This window comes from Heterocephalus glaber, unplaced genomic scaffold (genome assembly GCF_053883595.1).
Source record: "Heterocephalus glaber isolate CG9 unplaced genomic scaffold, H.glaber_assembly_v1.0 deba00001442, whole genome shotgun sequence".
Taxonomy (NCBI): Eukaryota; Metazoa; Chordata; class Mammalia; order Rodentia; family Bathyergidae; genus Heterocephalus; species Heterocephalus glaber.
In genome coordinates this window covers 7281409-7302182 of record NW_028258296.1, presented here as the reverse complement: position 1 = coordinate 7302182, position 20774 = coordinate 7281409, and the positions used below count along the sequence as shown (strand labels likewise).

At 39.8% G+C, this 20774-nt stretch overlaps 1 protein-coding gene across 12 annotated transcripts in view; it reads right to left on the bottom strand.

Moving 5' to 3' along the window:
* Nucleotides 1-20774, bottom strand: part of Srsf11 (serine and arginine rich splicing factor 11) — a 39523-nt gene that overhangs the window by 14051 nt on the left and 4698 nt on the right. For 7 of the 12 annotated variants that reach the window (XM_021255552.2, XM_021255553.2, XM_087212672.1 and 4 more), the window contains exons 1-3: nucleotides 11376-11768; nucleotides 5480-5613; nucleotides 1655-1764 (exon numbers count right to left, since the gene is read on the bottom strand). In XM_021255552.2, coding sequence (XP_021111211.1) covers nucleotides 1655-1764; nucleotides 5480-5613; nucleotides 11376-11560 — 429 coding nt within the window. In that variant the 5' untranslated portion in view covers nucleotides 11561-11768. The other 5 variants (XM_021255551.2, XM_087212670.1, XM_087212673.1 and 2 more) reach the window with 3 other exon arrangements.

Sequence of the window (20774 nt, the reverse complement as noted above, 5' to 3'; positions counted from 1 at the left end):
CAAAATCAGCCACAGATAATAAACAAGTGGACATGGTGCAGCTAAACAACTATGGGTGTACTCTGCAAACCTTGCTCTAAGTGATGGTCCAATTTCTCATTCTTCAGAGAATGAAATAAAATCAATACAGGGCCCTTTAAAGCATTTCTCTTCAGACCACTGCCAGGGAATGAAGCTCTCTGCATGCTGAGTGTTAGAGGACACTAGCTGAGGACAGGGCTCCTCCCCTGGGGCCACAGGTCCTCGTCCCCAAAGTGGCCCTTGCTGGCTCCCAGGGGATTCTGGTGCCATCTCCATGAGGAGCTTCCCCGAGAGTTCCATGGGAGTCCAAAGAATCCCCAGCATGACTTTCAGAGGAGGCTCGAGTCTCAGCAGCGGAAGAGCGGGGAGCCTTGAGTGCTGTCTAAATGTGTCCCTTCTACATGTACTTCTGCCTCTGCGACATTTCCTATACTGTGATGACTGTGTTCAGACGTCCCCTAGTAACCTCCTCCTAATGGTTAAGAAATCCTTTTATCAGCTGTTCCCCGTTCACATTAGTATGTAGTGCTGCTGGTCTTACCTGAGAATTCCGACTAATTCTAAACAGACAAAAGATGCAAAGCCTGGTAACTTTACAGGCAGTCTGACTTTCTCCAGAAGAATTATGCTCTAAGTTCACCTACTTTCAGTTAACATGCAGTAAATGCAAAGTTCTACATTTCTTGTAATTGAACTGTTTGAGTACAGTTTGTATTTTCTCTCATATTACTGTCTAACAGAATACTTAATTTTACACAGTAAAAAGATGTAGTGATTACTCACATCCTCATCCATAGATAAGGAACTTAGGAGTTAAGTGACAAAGTCAAACCCAAAGGGCCTGGGACTCCTGATCTTTCCAAGGCACTGTACCGCTCACGTCACAGCAAAACCAGTAATTCACACAGGCAACATGGCGGAAAGGATGCTTCAGACATTTCTAGTTGAGGATCATCACTGACAATTACCTCTGAGACCACTGACTAGTTATATATGAGGAGGCAGAATGAGTGTTATCAGAAATGCCTTCGGGGTTGGGGGCACAGCATTTGTCTAGCATGGGTGGGCCCTTAGTTTGATTCCCTCAGCACTGTAAAAAACAAAGTAAATTCACTTGTTTAAAATAATGTGCCTTCTTAAAGCTCTGTTAGAAACATTATAACCAACTTTATCCCATGTTCCTCATATCAAACATTCTCATCTAGAATCCCTCTTTATTTTCAAACCACCGACTTAATTCAACCCCAAGACAACAGCAAAAGAACAAAGGCTTTGAGAAAGAAAAGGGGCGGGGGAGGAGGGCTTCGTTTAAGAAACTTTAATTCAGTTTCATTTTCTTTACTGGCCCAATCTTTTTACAGTGTGTCTACAATTACAACTGGATTACTTTGGGAGCCAATCCAAAACCAACATAACAGGTATTTTACACTATTTAGAATAGTTTCAAAATGTCAAATTTCTAAGAGGGTTTCTGTACTATTTATGATTAGAACACAGCCTTCTACAGTAAGATGCACATGTGACACTGCTGTATGAGCTAGAATCAGAAAAGCACTCAGAAAGCTCAAATATGTTTAGGCTCATCCACAACTCTGTTTCTTCCCATCCCTTCAGAATCCAACAGAATGAGTACCTGGGTAAGTGGGTTGGGCGTAGGGAGGAGTCCACCGCCAGGCAGAAGGCCTGCCACTGCGTTAGCTGGTGCCAACAGAGACAAAGCCTTAGTCTCATCAGGAATAACTCCTGCAGAGAAACATCCGTGCATGAGAACACACTCTTTGGCAAGACAGAAAACACACAAAAACACCCAGAAAATGTCTCCCTGATACACCACCTGAGTTTGTTGAAAGTACTTATGCTCGCTAAAATATAAAGCTTGATCTCTATGATTATTTATCATTAATTTTATGTCAGAATGAAACTTCAATGTGTGAAAATTTGTTTCCTTTTTCTCTACAAATGGTTAAGTTTCTAGAGTAAAAAAAAAATAGCACAATACACACTACTTTTTTGTTAACACTGCCAAGATTTCATCACCTGTACTCGATTTTTAAGTCATGAACCAAACGTAAGCAAGCACAGTCGGTTCTCCAGGGGTGTGCTCTCAACTTTCAAAAGCTGTTTTATGAACAACGACTCGTGTCGGCTGCTTCACTATAAAGCACACAGAAAAATCAAGATACACAAGACAAAAAAAAGTTTGATTTAGGGGTTAATAATATGGTACAGTTACTATGATTTTTACACCTACCATACAAATTTTGTAAAACTTAAGAGAAGAAAAGTATGTAAGGAAATATTCTGTTGGAATCAAGCGTAGGGCTTTTGCTGACTCATGAAAATGAACATGAATGTTTCTGAAGATCTCTGAATACACACACGATGTGTGTGTGAGAGTGAGAGAGAGAGAGAGAGAGAGAGAGAGAGAAAGCAAAAATAGGTAAAACAACATGGCACATTCCTTACCTGTAGAGTTAAATGCTTTTATGTTCCAACATGTGCCATGCTAATCAAACCAAAATTGCTACATAGTGTCAGTTCAAAACTAACTTCACTGAACTCCTTAAGCCCAAAGCGACATGTATGTCTGTTTTTAAGGCCTAATTTGTGTATTCAGATAATATCTAAGGGTCCTAATACAAATATTTATGTAGACAATTTAAATTCTATCCGACAGCAAAAGCCCTATACAGACGGATTAATCTGTTAATGTGCCCAAGCCCCCAAAATGAGAGTTCAATAATACAATTAAACTACATATTTGCAAATACCAGTAGTATTTCTGTAATACATATTAAGAAACTGCATCTCATCATAAAACATACAATATGTACAGGGCACTTAAGAGAAACTGGATAAGCTGCAGAAGAAAACTGTTGGGTGGTATTTTCAGCAGGGCCTGGTATATAGTTCAGGCTGAACCAGGGAAAAGAACTGTAAAACACAACAACAAAAAAGAAAAACCACTGTTAAATAAAGGTAATGGTTCCTTCCTCCTACACTGAGAAGTGCCGATAACATAAACAAATGTACACTACACAGCACTGTTATCTTGCTTGTGCCAGAGCTGTCATAGATTTAGATACCAGGAGTTATGGAGGGGAGGGAGAAGATCATTTATATACAGGGCATTAATGCATCAACATTAACAAACCTACAGAGATTAAGGGGTAATTTTGCATGCAAAATTAAGTCTCAAGAGGATATATTAAGTATCAACATCTTACTCAAATTAGTGCATTTGCAACATTTCTGGCAAACTTAATCCTCTTGAATTTACTGAGACACCTGATAGAAGATCTGCATCCATTAAAAAAGATCATGCATCTGATCCTCCGATTAAAAAAGTCTATTTAAAAATAAAACTACAATTGAAAAAATAGCAATGAGGCCCCTCACCAGTTAATTTTCATGCGTCAAGAGTATTTTTTTTACTGCTGCTTTGATAGAACCATGAAATACTGCATGAATGTGTAGAAATGAAAGAAAAAGAAACAGACAAAAGAAACAAACATTAACCAAGGAACCTAAAATAACCCCCAAATCCATTACTATTAAAGAGTTCCTTCCAAATCTTGATATCTCAGTTTTACCAATTTAGACTATTTCTTACCGTAAATTTTGTGTCTAGTGCTCTAAAACAGTGGCCAAGAACCAACACCAAAGTATAAAAGCTAAAACCGCAGTGCATGGTGACAAAGGGACCGAACACATTCACTTACTTAATGGAGGTAACATTAATACAGCATATCATACCATGTTGAATACAGCAAAAATAGATTTTTGAACTAAACATTTCTATAATTCTTACATATTCCCCGAAACCTCACTTTGAAAAACAGATGTTAAAAAAAATTACTATGGTCTAGTGCTATCTATAAAAGCCCGTTCTATGATATACTGTATTATGTTTAGGCTTAGAAACTATATATATAATACTTAGCCAATAAAAATTCTTTAATGGCTAACTACAATGTTTGGCACATTACTCACGTGATCTGACCCATGTTTCCAGGTCTATCATTTACATTTTACTCATCCTAAATTTGAATTCTAAAAATTCTTTGTTGGTGGTTAAGTTTTAGCCTACAACAAACACACTGGCATAAGAGAGATCTTTTAACCAAAAGATAACTACTTCTAAGGTCTTAAAGCTGTGCTCATGTACTTTAATAAAATAATTGAGATAGAAGAACTGTTACAATACAACATGCCTTAACGCAGCTCTGAACAGAAATTAATTTCTTTAGAAATCCACAGGCAATTTCTCCAACTTTGACATTTCACAACCTTACAAGATATAGTGTAAATGTTTACATTTGTATTCAAAGATCTAAGATAACAACTAAAATGAACAGTAACAAAGTTTTGTTTCTACTGACCAGTTTATTAGAGGAAGGGTAAAGCATGTAAATCCTGGTCAGTGTATTTAATAAAATGTTCACTTAAAATCTAATCATTTTATCATGTTAATGATTTCTTCAATCAAAATTTATAGTTACCAAAAAGCAAATCAAGTAGCAGTACACTGGGAACAATCAAATTATAAAATATGCCTCAGAAAATTTTACAAAATGGTATTAGTGTTGTCTTGTCACAGTGGCTTTTTTAGATCCAAAAAACCTGCTCAATTTTTTCTGTCAAATTACTTTAACAGCCTAAAACGTAAAAAGAGAGAAAATGTGGTTAACAAATGGTCACAGCAGGGAACGCTTGGGCACTGGAGTGCGTGCTGGCCTTTAGTTAATGTCTAGAATCCCCTGTGGCTGCAGAGAACCCACTGTTTTCAGTCATCTGGAAGAGTTTTGCATTTGCCTTCTCCACTACAAAAATCACACACACAAATAACAGAGAGAAGAATTTATTATTTAGAAATATTCTAGAAAATATAACAAGAATGAACAAGAAAATCTGGCATAAAAACAAAACACCCAGTGCCCATCTGGCACCTAAACTATAGGAAATCTTGTATTTTCACAAAATTTAAAATTGCAACCCTTGGTATACTGGAATTCAATGTGGGATTTTTTTTTTCTTTTTTCAAGTTATCAGTGTGAGGAAGCATAATAGAAATACAACTTAGCCATTTATTTAAATAACATCATGCATTTGAAGGCCTCTGTTAAGTGCACATGGAGTGAGTCATTTACCTTTGGGACTTGTTCACAAAAACTAAGTAGATATATCTCAGAGAGTTACAAGGAGGGATATGGTTTTCAAGAACTTAAAAATGTTTTAAAGAAAGCAAAGGCTATCTTATTTAAAAAAAAAAAGACCTGATATCTAATTATTAGAATTAAAAGAATCTGCAAGTAAGTATCACATACTGCAGTATAACAAGGGTTTCAAAATGTTGACCACTTCGATTCTAATAAGCTACTAATGCTCATTCTGCAGCTATACTGAGGTAGCTGGTCATCTTAGGATGCCCACAGAGGTAGTTAAACAAAGCACAAACCTTCAGCATACGGTACGACTATCAAAGCTCTGTCAACGAATACAGTGTTTGTCAGATGCTGTGCCACAACTGCTGAATCTGGATCATGGAACTTAACAAAGCAGACACGAGATGAAACTGGTAAAGGCGAGTCACTAAAAAAATATACAACACAAAAGAAGAGAATCAATTATGAGTGAAAACACACACGCACAACTTGCAAACCAACACTTGCATCCATAACTGCATACAAATTAACTAGTTTGAAAGAAAATATTTATTGCCCACTAAACTAATGTAGCAAATTGTGCAGTAGATAAAAACCTCTAATTCCTATTTAAATTTAAAATGTATCCAGTTAAACATAGTTTTCCAAAGTCTCAGACCACACGGAGAGCAACATGTTTTTCAGAGTAACAACTACCCTTCCTGGGGCTGGGGATTGAAGCTAGGGTTGGGTATGTGTTCCACCACCAACCCCTCCCTGCCCCAACGCTGGCTCCTAGACAGCAATTAGTTTTGCCTTATAAACTTTTCGCTATAGCTAATTTCTCACAGTAGAAAGGTTTTGAAAAGTGTATCAATTTGATAATCAACTGAGTTTGTTTAAAAGCCAGTCTCATTATGTATTCCAAATGGGCCCTGAACTTGCCATGCTCCTGCATCGGCCTCTAGGCCTCTAGAAGGGCATTTTCCACATTTAGGTCCTAAGAGCTCCTAGGTACCTGAAACAGTCTTTCTGGCTTGGAGCATTTTGAGAGAATAGAAAAATCTGAAGCATAAACAAAATGTAAGCATCTCCCAACCTGTGCAATTTCATGAGTGAAGGAGCCATTTTCCTCAGGAAATGGAATGGCTTCTTCAGAAAAAAGAGAAGTGAAGTGCAAGCTACAGCAGTGTAAGATAAATAACGCAAGGAGCAAACTTTAAGAAGTAACTTCTATCATAAAAACTTCTCTGTGAAAGAAATGGATTAAATAAAGGCAGGTCTGCTCCCTCACTGCACACGCTATCTGAAAGCCAGCGCCCGAAGGCCGCCCCACCACAGGAAGTGCCAGCAGCCCAGGCCGCACGTGAAGTTCAGCTGAACTCGAGGGGGAGTCCAGGCCACCTGCTCGCCAGCCACCATCTGCAGAGAGTGAAGGACTGAGTGTGTTTCTCCTCCAGCTTCCTTTGACAATTTCACCCCGTTCTCAGGCTGGAGAACCACAGCTTTATTGTAACAAGCTGATTACATCTTAAGATTCAATAATAAAAAGGGAAATCCTGTAACATATTTTGTTATTAGAGTCTCCTCTCAACTTCTGTAATAAATGAGACATGTTCATTTGTACATAAAGTAATCACATCAGATTTGGTTACAAAAGTTATTCAGACACACAGATATCCGCTGAAAGCAAAGTTTTTCTTCATTTGGGCACTAACAAGAAAAGAATTTTTAGCAATACTCAAGGATTAACATGAGACTACATATGGCCTGAAAACTCAGACCCATAAGAATTAGAAGATCTCCCATAGCAAGCACAGGTCCTAATTCAGGTTCAAGATTGACAATTCGTCCAGAAAAAACTGAAGCCATCTTCTGGGAGAGGCTTACTGCTCAAAAGCTTTTAGCATATGTGCTGCTGAAGCGAGCACATTGCTTACAAGTTTTTGAAAAGACAGTTTATTTCATGTGAGTCACAACTGCTCTAAAATCAAACAATTTTGCACCCAAGTAGTGAAACATTTCTAGTACTGAAGTTATGGCCTTTTTATTTCTTTTCTGACATCATGTTTTTACCACTAAATTAAAAACTTCTCTTAATGATATCATCCCATGTTCTCAACACCTAACACAATGCTCTAGGAAATAGCAAGCATTTCCATTTCTTGTGAAGTGGTGCCTACCAATTCTTTAACACTGTTGTTACCTACTACAAGAAAAAAAAAAGACTATCAAATATAAAGTTCTTCGATATATAATGAACAGTTACTAGAAAGTTGTATCCTGTGTTCATAATCCATTGGCATTTACTTGGCAATCTTAAAATGATTCTTAATTTTTTCTACCCACTAACGTCATGTGGAATACGACCATTATTTAGGCCACATCCAAACCTGTTAGAGTGCAGTTAGCATTAACCACAAATAATCTAAATACTGTAAAAAAGATCATAACTTGGAAAATAATTCCTTTCTGCACTCAAAAGATCTCCTTTTAATAGGTTTAAAGGTTTTGTTGCTATCTAGCTCCACAATTACATTCCTATGCTTTCTGTTACAATTTATTTTATGCAACTATCACTTCTAAAAACATAAGCATCTTACTCTACTGTTCGGAATATGGATGATTCTTGGGAGAATGAGGAGGGTGACAGGGAAAACCGAGCCCTGTGTGCTTTCGTCCCCTACCTCAGAGTGCTGGTACTGTTTCCAGAGTGCTTCAAGTGTCCTCAGAGAGCTGCTCTACAATCTCCTAGGATGGATACAAAGTCCCAAATGCTGGTGTTCATCTGAAGCCCAGTGAATCAGTCCCTCTCTAGGAGGGCCCTGACTCTTTTTTTTTTTTTTGGTACCGGGGATCGAACTCGGGTCCTTGCGCTTGCGCAGCAGGCAGCGAAACCACTGAGCTAGATCCCCGGCCAGGGCTATGATTCTTAACAAGACCCCAGTCAATACTCACAGCTAATCACACATGAGAACGCTGGGTGCAGGCCTTTGATAACAGTCTTTCAACTCCTACCTTATACCGTGCCAACCATTTCCAAGTGGAGATTTTTAGGCTTGTAAACAAAAGTACCTAAGTCACATGTGTGACAAAGGCAACACCCACCTGGAAAATCAATTCTGCTGACTTCACAAGCCCTCTCCTTTGTAAGGCAAAGAAAAATACAGTGAGGTATTTACTGAAACAAAACTTTCTTGAAAGGTGAATTAAATTCTTTCTCTTATGTAACTATACTAAGTTATTATGAGATCATTGAAGTATTTGTGTTTGGTCACAGAAAAGCTACTACTGCCCTTAAATTTATTTAGTGTTACAGTAGCTTTCAGTTTCTATACAACTGACGTGCTTTGCTGGGATCATTATTCGGTAAGCACTTCAGTTATAATCTCCTGTGGAATCCCACTAAAATAAAACATTTGATTACTTGAAGGACAACGCAACTCATAAATTTTGGCTAAATCAACAAACTCTCGACCAAGTGGTAAAAAGGAGAGTCGCACATTGGGGTTCCAATACTAATTCTGACACTGGTAGTATCTTTGGGTGACAAAAACCTATGCATGTTTCAGTTCACTCATTCGTTTTTTTTTTTTGGGTACCATTGGTACCAGGGATCGAACTCAGGACCTTGCGTTTTCGAGGCAGTTCACTCATTTGTAAAATAGGGTCAAGTAAGTCTTCCGAGTTTGTAATGACTGAGATAAATTTGGAGAACATGGATCTTAAGGACAGACACTGAAAGCACGCTGAGTTTCCAATTCCATGCATTTAGGAACTGAAATCACCACGACAGCTTTTCTTTACAAGACAGTAATGCAGGGGACAGCAACAGACACTTTCCTTGAGCTACAGGGCTGTCACACTGCACTGTGAAGGCAGAGTATTTATCTACATAAAATTGTATGTCAGTAGTTTTGGGCTTAAAGGAACTTAAAAGATGGATGGATTCAATAATAAAAATGATACAGGAAACCTTGGGCAGTTTGCCATCGAAACATCTGGTCTAACCCCAGAAAATTTACCCCAAAATAGGCATTAGGAACTAAAGAACTCAGGAGGTGTACGTAAGGCATTTCAACAAAAATGCACTTTAGTATGTACTTTAAAAATGCCTTTCAGGGGCTGGGGATTTAGCTCAGTGGTGCCGAGCCTGCCTCTCAAGCACACAAGTACACGGTCCCAAGTTTGATAGCCGGCACCGACCCCCCGCACCCCCAAAGCCTTTCAGATGATGTTGATGAACTCAAGAGCCTCATATGCTACACAAGTTCAGAACTTAAACTGTCAATTTCTGTCAGGCATGACACAAAAAGGCAAAGCTGTCACAGAGGGTAAAGAAGACAGAGCAGGGTGCTGTACTTTGATAAATGGTGGCCAGGGAAGGCTTCTCTGAGTAAGGTAACACTTAAGAAATAATAAAAGGATAATTAGCACCCAGGGGCATACCTGGGGAGAAAAGTAGTCCAGGCTGTTAGTAATGCCTCCTTGGGGAATTAAAAAAACATACATAATCACACACAAAAAAATTAGGTTGAAATGTGCTCACAATAGAGTCCCTTAACTTTATTCTATGAGTAAAAGAGTAAAATTATTTTGGAATGAGAGATCCTTTGGACATCCACAACGCATCATCCCTGGCCAAAACTGGAGAGAATCAGGTGAGTTTACTGGCAAACAAATGAAAACAACTCTGAAGAAATAAAAGTAGCCACCTACACTACTTCAAATCTGGAAGCCCACAATGGATAATATAACATTTGCTGTAACATAACCTTGTACTTTATTTGAAAGGAAACTATCTGCAGGTGGCAACCTGAAGGGAGGGAGGCAAAGAGCAAAAACGTGTTAATACAAAAGCTTCTGGTAGCCGAAAAAGATTCCACTGCACGCAGAGCACCCACATAGTTCCTAGATAAACAACTTCCCAGGTGCTGCCCTTGTCGGCCCAACTACAAAGCCAAATGCCAGACTCCTGCCTACCCAGATGCTGACCAGGCTTTAGGTTAAAGAAAAGAAATGATCCAGGAAAATGACAGCACTTATCTTTGGTTAGCTTTTTCCAAGTGCATCAAAAAGATTATCTCCAGAGAATAAAGCATTTTAAAGTCTGCAACTTAACGAAGTTCTTAGTAACTCGTGGAACTACAAAAAATTATATTACAATTAAATGAAGCATCTCAAATAGCCCAGTAATAGAATGATTACAACCATCAAATGTTATCACTCTTATTTTCTGTCATTATCCAGTTCATTTTACAAGCAACTTAAATGTCACGAGAAAAGTACAGCAAAACATGTATTTCTCTATGTTCGTATTGTGGTAGGTTGTCCACTTCCAGAGCAAGTCCGATTCCTGTTCACAATATGCGCACTTCTTCCCAGAACTCTCCACCTCAGGCAAACTGATCATACACCCTGAACAGCGCATGTGCACTTTCCCTAAAACCAGAAACAAGATGCCAATTTGAAAAACCAATAGTCATTTGAAAATATTTTAGGTAGAAAGTCATGAAATACGCTGATACTTAACAAATACCTCATTATGACTATCTTGATCAACTGATTTATTGATCAGAAATGTACAGAAAGATCGATGATTTCATACATACATCAGTAGATTGAGGATTCCCAATTTCCTGTTGAGAATTTAATTAACACCATAAAATTCTGAGCATGATGGATACTGCATGTTTTCTGACAATACTTGAATTTCCACTTTTCCACTAACCTTCCCAAAGAGCACGTGATTGTTATTTCAAATCTGTGCGGCAGTATTTTTATACCTGATCTTACTTTATAGTTTCTTTTGCTGTTCAAGTAATTTAAAACTTTTATAATTTCCAGAATGAGTAACAATAGAAAGTCAAGATTTCAACATTCTAGAAGACAACTGTGAAATATCGTAACTTGTTTTTATGTGTACATCTGTCACCCTGCCAATTTTAACACCAAACACTATCAAGACTTGAAAACTGTTACCTTTCTTCCAAAGATCGCAAAAAACCCCCAAAAAACAAAAAAAAAACCCCGAAAAAATACACTCTTATTTTTCTCAAAAAATGGACATCCTATAATATGCGAAATATCGAAAGTGCAATTCTAGGGCAAAAGCCCCACGTTGGCACAATTTCAGGGGGTAACGGAAGAGAGAAAGGCAGAGCCCCGGGTGCTCGCAGGCCCGAGGCGCCGCGGCCTAGGGATACTCACTCCGGCGGGAAGAGGCGCAGCTCGTCGATCTTGCCTAGGAAGCCAAAGAGCGTCCGCATCTGCTCGGAGCTGGCGCTTGGGGAGACATTGGTCACCTGGATCACCTCGGTGCCGCCGCCGCCGCCGCCCGGCCCGCCGCTGGGGCCCGGGCCCGCGGGGCCGGGGACGACGGTCGCGCTGCTCATGGCTGCTCGCGGGCTCGCTCCTGCTTTAACACATCAAACACACAACAAACAGTGAGAGGGGGGAGGGAGAGGTGAGCAAGGGTCCGGAGCCGCAGCCGCCGCCGCCGCCGCCGCTTCTCCGCCCAGCCGCAGGCCGCAGGCAGGAAAGGAGCGCGCGAGCCGAGGCCCAGAAAACAAACGGCGCCGCGCCGCGCCCCGCCCCGCCTCACCGACGCGCACCCCCGGCCCACAATGCCGCGCGGCCGGCGCGCCCTCGGCGGACCCCGCCCCGCGCAGGCGCAGCACGACGGGGCCGCGGCTCGGGGAGACGCGGAGCCCTGTGGGCCGAGAAGGCGTCCTCCTTTCAGAGCCTGTTTTCGGAAGTGGCAGCGGAAGGTATTAAATTTTTTCTAAAAAAGCAAGCATTCACTTCTTGCAAAAGAAAAAAACAAAAACAACTGCACACTTTAGCAACTAGTATTATGAAACTGTTCACGATTTTTATTTCTACATTGGGAATCATTTACAGATTTGTTAATATTTCTACCCTGGCTAACATTTCTCCTCTACACCAATATAAAATTTCCTCTAATCTTTACGCAAATTTTGGTAACCCTGTATTTGTCACCAGTTTGTTTTTCACTAATCCTTCAAAACTTTTTCTGTAGTTTTAAAATAATTTTATTTCACAATGGTTTGCTTTTAAAAAGCACATTTCACAGTACTTTACACTGAAGTTTATAATGAGCACTTTCTAGGGAAGAATCTGCTTGGGATGCTTACTCCAGACCACAAAAAACAAAACCAAAAAAGCCCTTGCCTTTTCGTCCTCCTGTGAACTAGTCTCCCAACTGCATCCTCTTCTCGGTTCAGGAACAAAGAATGCATAGGGTTATTACTGGTAGGTATCTCCCCAGGATGCAGGACTCAGCACAGTGCCCATCCCCAAATCCTGCCCTCCACAAGCCGCCATCCCTTACGTTGCCAGTGGCATTACCTCTAAGTCTGCTTTGGAAGTAGACTGAGCGGAAGTATCTGGAGCGAAGACCTGAGGCCCAACAAGCCCATCACTGAGCACGTCTGGGAGTGCGCGGTCACAGTGACTGAGGGTCAGATATAGGGTGCTGGGCGCAGAGCCCACTGCTCCCTCGGTTTACTCACTACTTCAGTGACGCCCTGCCTACGGCTTTCGCACAAAACGGACAGGCTGTGTGATTGTGAAACTCAGGACGATTAGAAATTACAACTCATTGTTTGTCACTCATAAATGTATCTTTAAAGATCAAGTATATTAGGTCGTTTATTTTCTCATTTGCAATCAGAATTACATGATTGTAATGATAAATTCTTAATACTCCACCACTTAAGTATGGGAAGCGCCTACAACGTGCCAGGCATACTACAATATTCAATGAGAAAGGACAAGGAACGCACAGACAGGGTTTATGCCTGTCTTTTATTTTATTAAATGTTCTTTAACATCTGTCTCTTCTCTGTAATGGATCCACAGAAATCTTTTACGTTATCCTACACTTTTCTGTATGCTTGACATCTCATAAAAATTACAAATTCAAACAAAAAATTCTGATAAAAACTCTTTAACCATTGAAAGCCAATTTATGCATGATAACTTGCTGAACAAAGAAGTGGATGGTGCTCTGATATGCAGGATTAAAGTGACAAAACAGAATTTTCTTCAAATAAAGAGCATTTAAAAACATTTTATTTTCAAATTATCCAGCAGGCACAAAATTAAAGAGAAGACTAGCTTAAATACTGACCTTTGTCAGTAAGTATGTGGTTTAAAGAAATTTAGTTTCACTTCTGAGAATCTATCTCGGTTTTCTTGTCAATTAAATGAGGAACTGAATAATTTGAAGACCCTTGAAGGTCTAACAAATAAACAACTACTTTGCATGATTACTGTCTGCATCCAATAGAAACATGCAGTGAAAGGCAAATAACAATCATATTAGGTGGTTACAAGTACACTCAACCCACACTAATTGTGAATCACTTCAGATTTGTTTAGGCTCCCAATTAAACAAAAATACAAGGAGTACACCGTGGAGATAGGTGTTGAGTGTGTCTTTTACTATATCCCCAATATTGCAAGAGGCAGTCGAAAACAGACAAATTTTTTCAAATATTATGTATTATGTTTCAGGGGTTTTCCTAGCTGCCAGAAATACAGCAGGGAAAGGGTAATCAATGTCCTCGATCTCAAGAGATGTGAAGTCCAGTATGGCAAACTCTTCATAAGCAAACGCAAAGGTATAAGGAGCACTGTGTTGTGATGAAATAAAACAGGATAGGGAGCCAGGCATGGGGGTGGACACCTGTGATCCCAGCACTGCAAGGCTGAGGCAGGAGGTTCTCTTCTAGCTCAAAGCCAGCCTGAAGTACAGAGCACAACTCTGTCTCAAAACAAATAAACCAATAAAAACAAAACAAAACAAGGGCCGGGGATTTAGCTCAGTGGTTTCCAGGAGCAAGGACCCGAATTTGATCCCCTGGTACCAAAAACAAAAAAACAAAAAGAAAACAAAAAGTTTAGGTAGGAGAGCCAGGTGTGGTGTGCAATGCCCATAGTTCCGGCTACAAGGTGGGAGGGTCACTCACACTCAGGAGCTCTAGACCAGCTAGGACAACATACTGAGGTTCCATCTCAATATAAAAATGAAAAAATGAGATAGGATATGGGAAAGAAAATGTTACCTGTTGGGACCTTAGTAAAAGGACAAAGCAAGCCATCTGAATATCTGGGGAAAGAGCCTTTCAGACAAAGGAAATTACAAATTATAAAGGTCCTGAGAACAAGTCTGAAGCTTCCATGAGAAGAAGACCATGCTGCTGAGAGAACGCTTTCCCATTTCTGTTTCAGAGGAGAGCACCCTTTAGAGCACCAGATGTTGAAAGTGGACTCCAGGAGCTGGGAGCCCTGGGAAAGCCCGCACGGCCCTACTGGCCCACAGAACAGGGCTCCTGGTTCCTGCAATGCAAGGGCGACTACAGATTTCTAAAGTCAGCATAAAGGGGAAGAAGAAAGAAATCAAAAGTGCAGGCTTGTCCAGGGCAGGACTGTGAGTCCAACCTAATGGGTTTCAATCTCTAGTGCCTGGGCAGAGTTGGCGCTGTTAACGCTGAACTTGAAAGGAAGTGGAATTTATACTCAGTGTATTTTACTACTTTCAGTTGTTTTTGCAAATTTTGATGGTCAGGATAAGGGATCTGGAAAGACAGAACCATGCTAAATAAATGGGTACTTGTTAACAAAATAATAGTATGTAAATAAAATGTTGGGTGCAGATTTCCTTAAAAAATTGTATTTCACAGTGAGACTTTTAAGAGACCCTGTCATGGTGAAAGAAGTATGTAAGAAAGGGGTCACTTAAGTTTATCTTTGGTAGGTTAGGGAGGGCTTCTAGTTAGGTTTGAATAATAAATATCAGCTTTACTAAGGGTTGATGCTATTTCTGTTCCAAAGGAAAAAGAAAAAAAACCTGTCATTTTGGCCTATAAAGTTGTATTATGGGAAAGCACACGATTTCTCATAGGCTTTTTGAAACATGGAAAATAATCCCCACGTTCCCTACAATATCAAGACCCCCACGGCCCAGCTTCTCATAGATAAGGAGCCACCACTACCACATGGATAAGAAAATTTAAACTGATTTCCTGATATTGGCAGAAAAGTATGTCAAAAATACTAATGTTTTCCATCTTCTCATTGTACCAATACCATAATGAACAAGCTTCAGTCCTTTCAAGATTCAAACCTCTGAAAGATCTTTGTGTATTCAGATGGAAGTTTGTTAGGAAAAGGGCATGAACATGGAGGACGATCACTCCACTACTGCAGGCCACTTTCCCACTTAGCTCATTTCTGTTCTGATAGCCACTTTTGATTACACTAACTGAAGAAAGTAGAGTCCTCCTGAATGACATTATTTTGCAAATCTGCACAAGCAACAGGCCTTCTGTGAAATTACTAGGTAAGCAGCTTTTCTCTTCACCAAATAAAGGTCTGAGGAGAGCAAAGGCAATGTACTAACCTTTGTGTTTCTGATGAGAACATACAGATTATACAGGCACATGTTCCTGAGGAAACAGGGCTGTGCTATGTTGCCCCGGCTGGCACTGAGCAACTTATGGGATCAAGGGTCCTTCTGCCTCCGTCTCCCAAGGAGCTGGGATTACGGGCACAGGCTGCACTATACCACCACACCCAGTGAGCAGCAACATAACGAACCAAAGCCAGCATTCAATAAAGACTTACTGAGTATCATCATTTGCTAGAAGGCTTGCAAACACCCCTCAGAATCTGCTCAACCCTCTAAAACAGGCAGCTTAACTCTACGGTATACATGCAACAAAGGCTTGGTGAACAAAGACAGCAAAGTATTTGCTGGGTTTAAGGGGAAATTTGGTTGAAATAAAAAAGCCTCAAAGTATATGGCTATAATTTTTTCTCCTATAGCTACAGATAGCCATAAGCAAAACCTAAAAAATAAGTTGATGGTTGCAAATCTATAAACTACAGATCTACTTTATTTATTTATAAATTTGATAATTATTTGATTTTTAAATTACAAGTTTAGATAATTCAAAAAGTATTGATTGTTAAATTGAAATTATAAATTGCATGCTTCTTTCTTTAAATGAAGGGGAGAAGCTAAAGGATGAGTTAGTAGTGGGAGACCGACAGACACACACACACACACACACACACACACACACACAGACACATAGACATGTATGTGTGCATACACATACACACACACAGAAGTCTATTTCCACACACTTTTTTTTTTTTTGGTACCAGGCATCGAGCTCGGGACCTTGCGCTTGTGAGGCAGGCAGCAGAACCACTGAGCTACATCCCCGGCCCCTCCACACACTTCTTTCATACTGTTTAATCTATACTGTCTAAAATAGCAGGGATTTTATAGCTAAGTGTTTGAAATGACAGAGCAGAGCCTCAACATCCTGAAATGGTAAGCAGAAGTACCTGCCCATTTCTCACAGCTCTGTTTTTATGATTAACACAGAGGAGAAAAGGAGAAATACTTCTAGCGTTAAGATACTATTTCCAGCCTCCACATGCACAGTATACTAAGCTATGGTGCATAATTACAGCTTGGAAAAATCACAAATTATCAGTTGCAGATGAGCGTGGCTTTATGGATTGAATTGGGTTAATGGAAACATTTGGCTGGGAACGCTGATTGCTCGATACTATCTTCTAAATGACACGAGATTCTTTTGGAGTCTCAACTCAGGAAAGGCCATTTCAGGGAACGCGTCATGATCTTGAAAGACAATCCTGTAGAGTTATATACATCTTTAAGTAAATAGTTTCAGGCATCTTAATATGATTTTTCCTTAATCAAGGAACAGGACATTTGCATAATTTGACCTTTAAGTTTGGTACTATAAAACTAACGTTTTCTTCGTGAAAGAAACTTATTTTTAAAGACTTAAAAAACTGACAAAACTGAAAGTACACTGAATGTAGGGATTAAATGAACTGAATGCTTTAAAAATGGCCTTTCCTCCTCACAACACTTAAAAGGTGCTAGACTGATTAGTAACAATCCCTCCAGTCAAACTGAAGGAGCTTCACTACTCCTTAAGGTAACTCTGTGACTTTTGGCTCCTTCCTTTGCGGTCTCACATTTCTTCTCTGAATCATGAGGAATAATGCCCTTATCTCAACAATGCCCACCTCACTGGACTTGTGGGAAGCATGAGAGAAAATACTCACACAAATGCCTAGCAAAAACAGACTATAACTACAATGCCTTCTCTACAAATCAACTAAGGTTTCCAAGAACTAAGTACACAAGTAACTGGAGCAGGTGGGGATTAAAAACACCCAACTAACCAGGTATCTCACTTCATATTTCCACTCTGCTGTGCTGTCTCCTACTGTTGCCTGTTGTAATAATTCTAGAAAAAATTAAACGTCAAAAATGTGAAGGACAGGGCTAGGGATGTAGCACAGTGGTGCTGCGCCTGCCTTGCATGTGCAAGGTCCTTTAGATCTTTATTATGTAACTAAATCTCTTGTTTAGAAAAAAAGGAATGTTTGTCCTCAACTGGACTCCATTTTATGTCGCTGTTCTTTTAGGCCAGTGGCCTGCACTAATTAAACTGCGACACTCACATGAAAGATGGGAATCACAAGAGGTCCTCTGAATAGCATGGTTTCTTATTCAGACTTTACTGTTCTGGTGTATGAGGTGGACTGGACCCAGGGCCTTATGCGTGCTAGGCAAGTCCTCCACGCCTTAATGACACCCCCAGCCATTAATATTTCTTATTTTGAGACCAGGTCTATGTTGCCCAGGCTGGCAGCAAACTTGTGCTTTTCTGCCTCAGATTCCTAAATAAGTGAAGTACAGGTGTGCGTCATTGTGCCCAGGTAGATTTCACATTTTTATATGGTATATTTAAAAAAATTATTACAGGTCCAGGGATATAGCTCAGAGGTAGAGTGCTTGCCTAACCCTCACATATAGATATAGACAGGTACAGATATACACTCTAAGTACAGCCACCTACCTATATATATGTAGTTATTGGTCAGCTTTTCATTGCTGGGACAAAATATCTGACACCTGCAACTTTAAAGTAGAGGTTTACTTGGCTCACAGTTTGAGTCCATGGCTGGCTGGCTCCAAAGTAGAAATATCCTGAGTAAGGCATGGCAGAGGAAAGCTCCTCAAATCGTGGCATACAATAAGTTGAGAGCAGAGGGTCACCTGCCCTGCATGACCCACTCCATCCCAGCGGGCCCCACCTGCTAAGGCCACATTCATCTGTGAACTTGGCCATGAGGTCTGTGGCCTCAGAGTCCAGTTGCCTCAGCAGGAGTCACTTCATTCAGTCACGCTGACAAGATTAATCAGCACAACACACGTGCACACTTAAAGTTAAAAATTCAAACTATATGAATGTACAAAATTCACAGTCCTCCATTCTACCCCTCCCCGTGATTCTACTCCCCATGCATGTTCTCGACTACCATAACGGTGCTGCCTCTAATGAGCCACACAATCCCAGTACCTTCACATGAAAATCAGGGATAATGATACCATTGGAAGCTTCTAAGATTAGAAGTACTATGGGTATTAGTAGAAGCACTTAACAAATGTTATATATTGCAACAGGAACTCTATTTTTCCAATCGATGAAGACAACTGTAATAGTTATCACTGTACAGTAATAATTATTAAGCCGTGTGACTGCCAAAGTTAAATTGACACGAAATATTTTGTAAACAGTGACAGTAAAGATGTGAATTATACTATTATCAGATGCTGCCTTCCTTAAAAGGCTGCTGCAATGCAAACATGACACCAACGTAAACAGATTTCAAATTTTCAGCATCATTTTGACCCTAAAGCAGCACATTAGCAATTGTTTGCACAGGTAGGTTACGGCTAAAGAAAACATTCCCTTTTCAGATAAACTGAAAATGTTTCCATGCAAAACGCTTTCTGTGAAGACTTTCATTACTATCCTACATTTGTCAAGCAAAAGTATTCTTCTTCCTTGCCAAAGACACAAACATAGCTTTGGTTAATAGTAAAAGTACTTTAGGGCTGGGGATTTAGCCCAGTGGTTCCACCGCCTGCCCCGCAAGCACAAGGTCCCAGGTTCGATCCCTGGTACCAAAAACAAAACAAAACAAACAACAAAAACAAAACAAAACAAGTACTTGATATGGGTCAGAACAGATTCTCAGATGACCAAAGAACAAATTTTTAAAAACTTACTAAGTACAGGGCCGGGGATTTAGCTCGGTGACCCCGTGCCTGCCTCGCAAGTTCGATCCCCAGTACCAAAGAAACAACAACAACAACAAAAACTTACTAAGTACATCAAACAATTAGAACTCCTGACAAATGATAAAATGTAATAAGTAGGTTTTAAAGGAATGTCTTTTTAAAAACTCAGCTCCTACCCCACTCACTGGAAACATTAAAGTCCAGTTAGTGTCAAGGAATAATTAGCTTAGGCTCAAGTCTAAAGAATGAGGACACAAGCGGCCGGGGATTTAGCTCAGTGGTTTTGCCGCCTGCTTCGCAAGCGCAAGGACCTGAGTTCAATCCCCGGTACCAAAAAAAAAAAAAGAAAAGAAAAAGAATGAGGACAGATTCATCAAGTAATTATTTTGAGGAATAGGAGAGATGGTGGAGAGAGAACATTTCAAGGAAATAAGGAGTTGAAAAAGCAAAAAGGTCAACATTTCTAATAAAATAAAGCTGTAAACTTAGTGCAAAGTGAGAAATCAGTACTCAGAAAGACGCTAAGCAAGGCTGGGTTCACATATTTGCATAGTAGGTACCAAGTATTTCAAGATGCCAATGATAAATAACTTCAATTATCTAAGTATATGTAACTGTGGTATTTTAGAGGATGGAAAAATAAGCAAGTTGAAAGAAAAATGTGGGCAATCCTTAAGGTACCCTGAAAGCACTTATCAAAGCGTAATTTAGAATAAATATGCCCCTAAAATCTGAATATCAAACTTTAAAACCAATTGACTGTCAACTCTGAATGATTATTTGTATTTTTTCCTTTATCACCTCATGCTGGCATCAAGGACAAGGCCTCAGGGCCATCCATCCGTCCACCTCACATCTTAGGAAGCTTATGGGGAACCCTTTTTCTCTCAGAACAGTCTTTGCCGTGGATATCAACATCACATATAATATTAATATTTAATATTTAACATAAGCACTACATTTACCATTTCTTCTTAAAGAATATGAAGCTGAATTTGATTAAATAAACTTGTTTGCAGACAGTAACACAGCCAAATTTTAACACAGTAAATTTGGGGGCTGGGGACATAGCTCAGTGGTAGAATCCCTGCCTACCATGCATGAGACCCTGGGTTGAATCGCTAGCACCACAAAAACAAAGCAAAACCTCACAAAAACACATGATGAATATTTATTAAAACTCATTTTTTTTTTCCAGTACCAGAGATCAAACTCTGGTCCTTGTGCTTGCGCAGCAGGTGGCGAAACCACTGAGCTAAATCCCCGGCCTTAAAACTTGTTTTTAAGCAGACTTATCCTGTAGAGATTTTTCATGTGCTGACACAAAGAAAGAATGATATGAAGAGGTTGTTCTATAACATTGTGATGACCAAATTTTACCTCTTTGTTACTTTATTAATTTAAAGCCACCCCAAACCATACACTTAATATCAAAATTG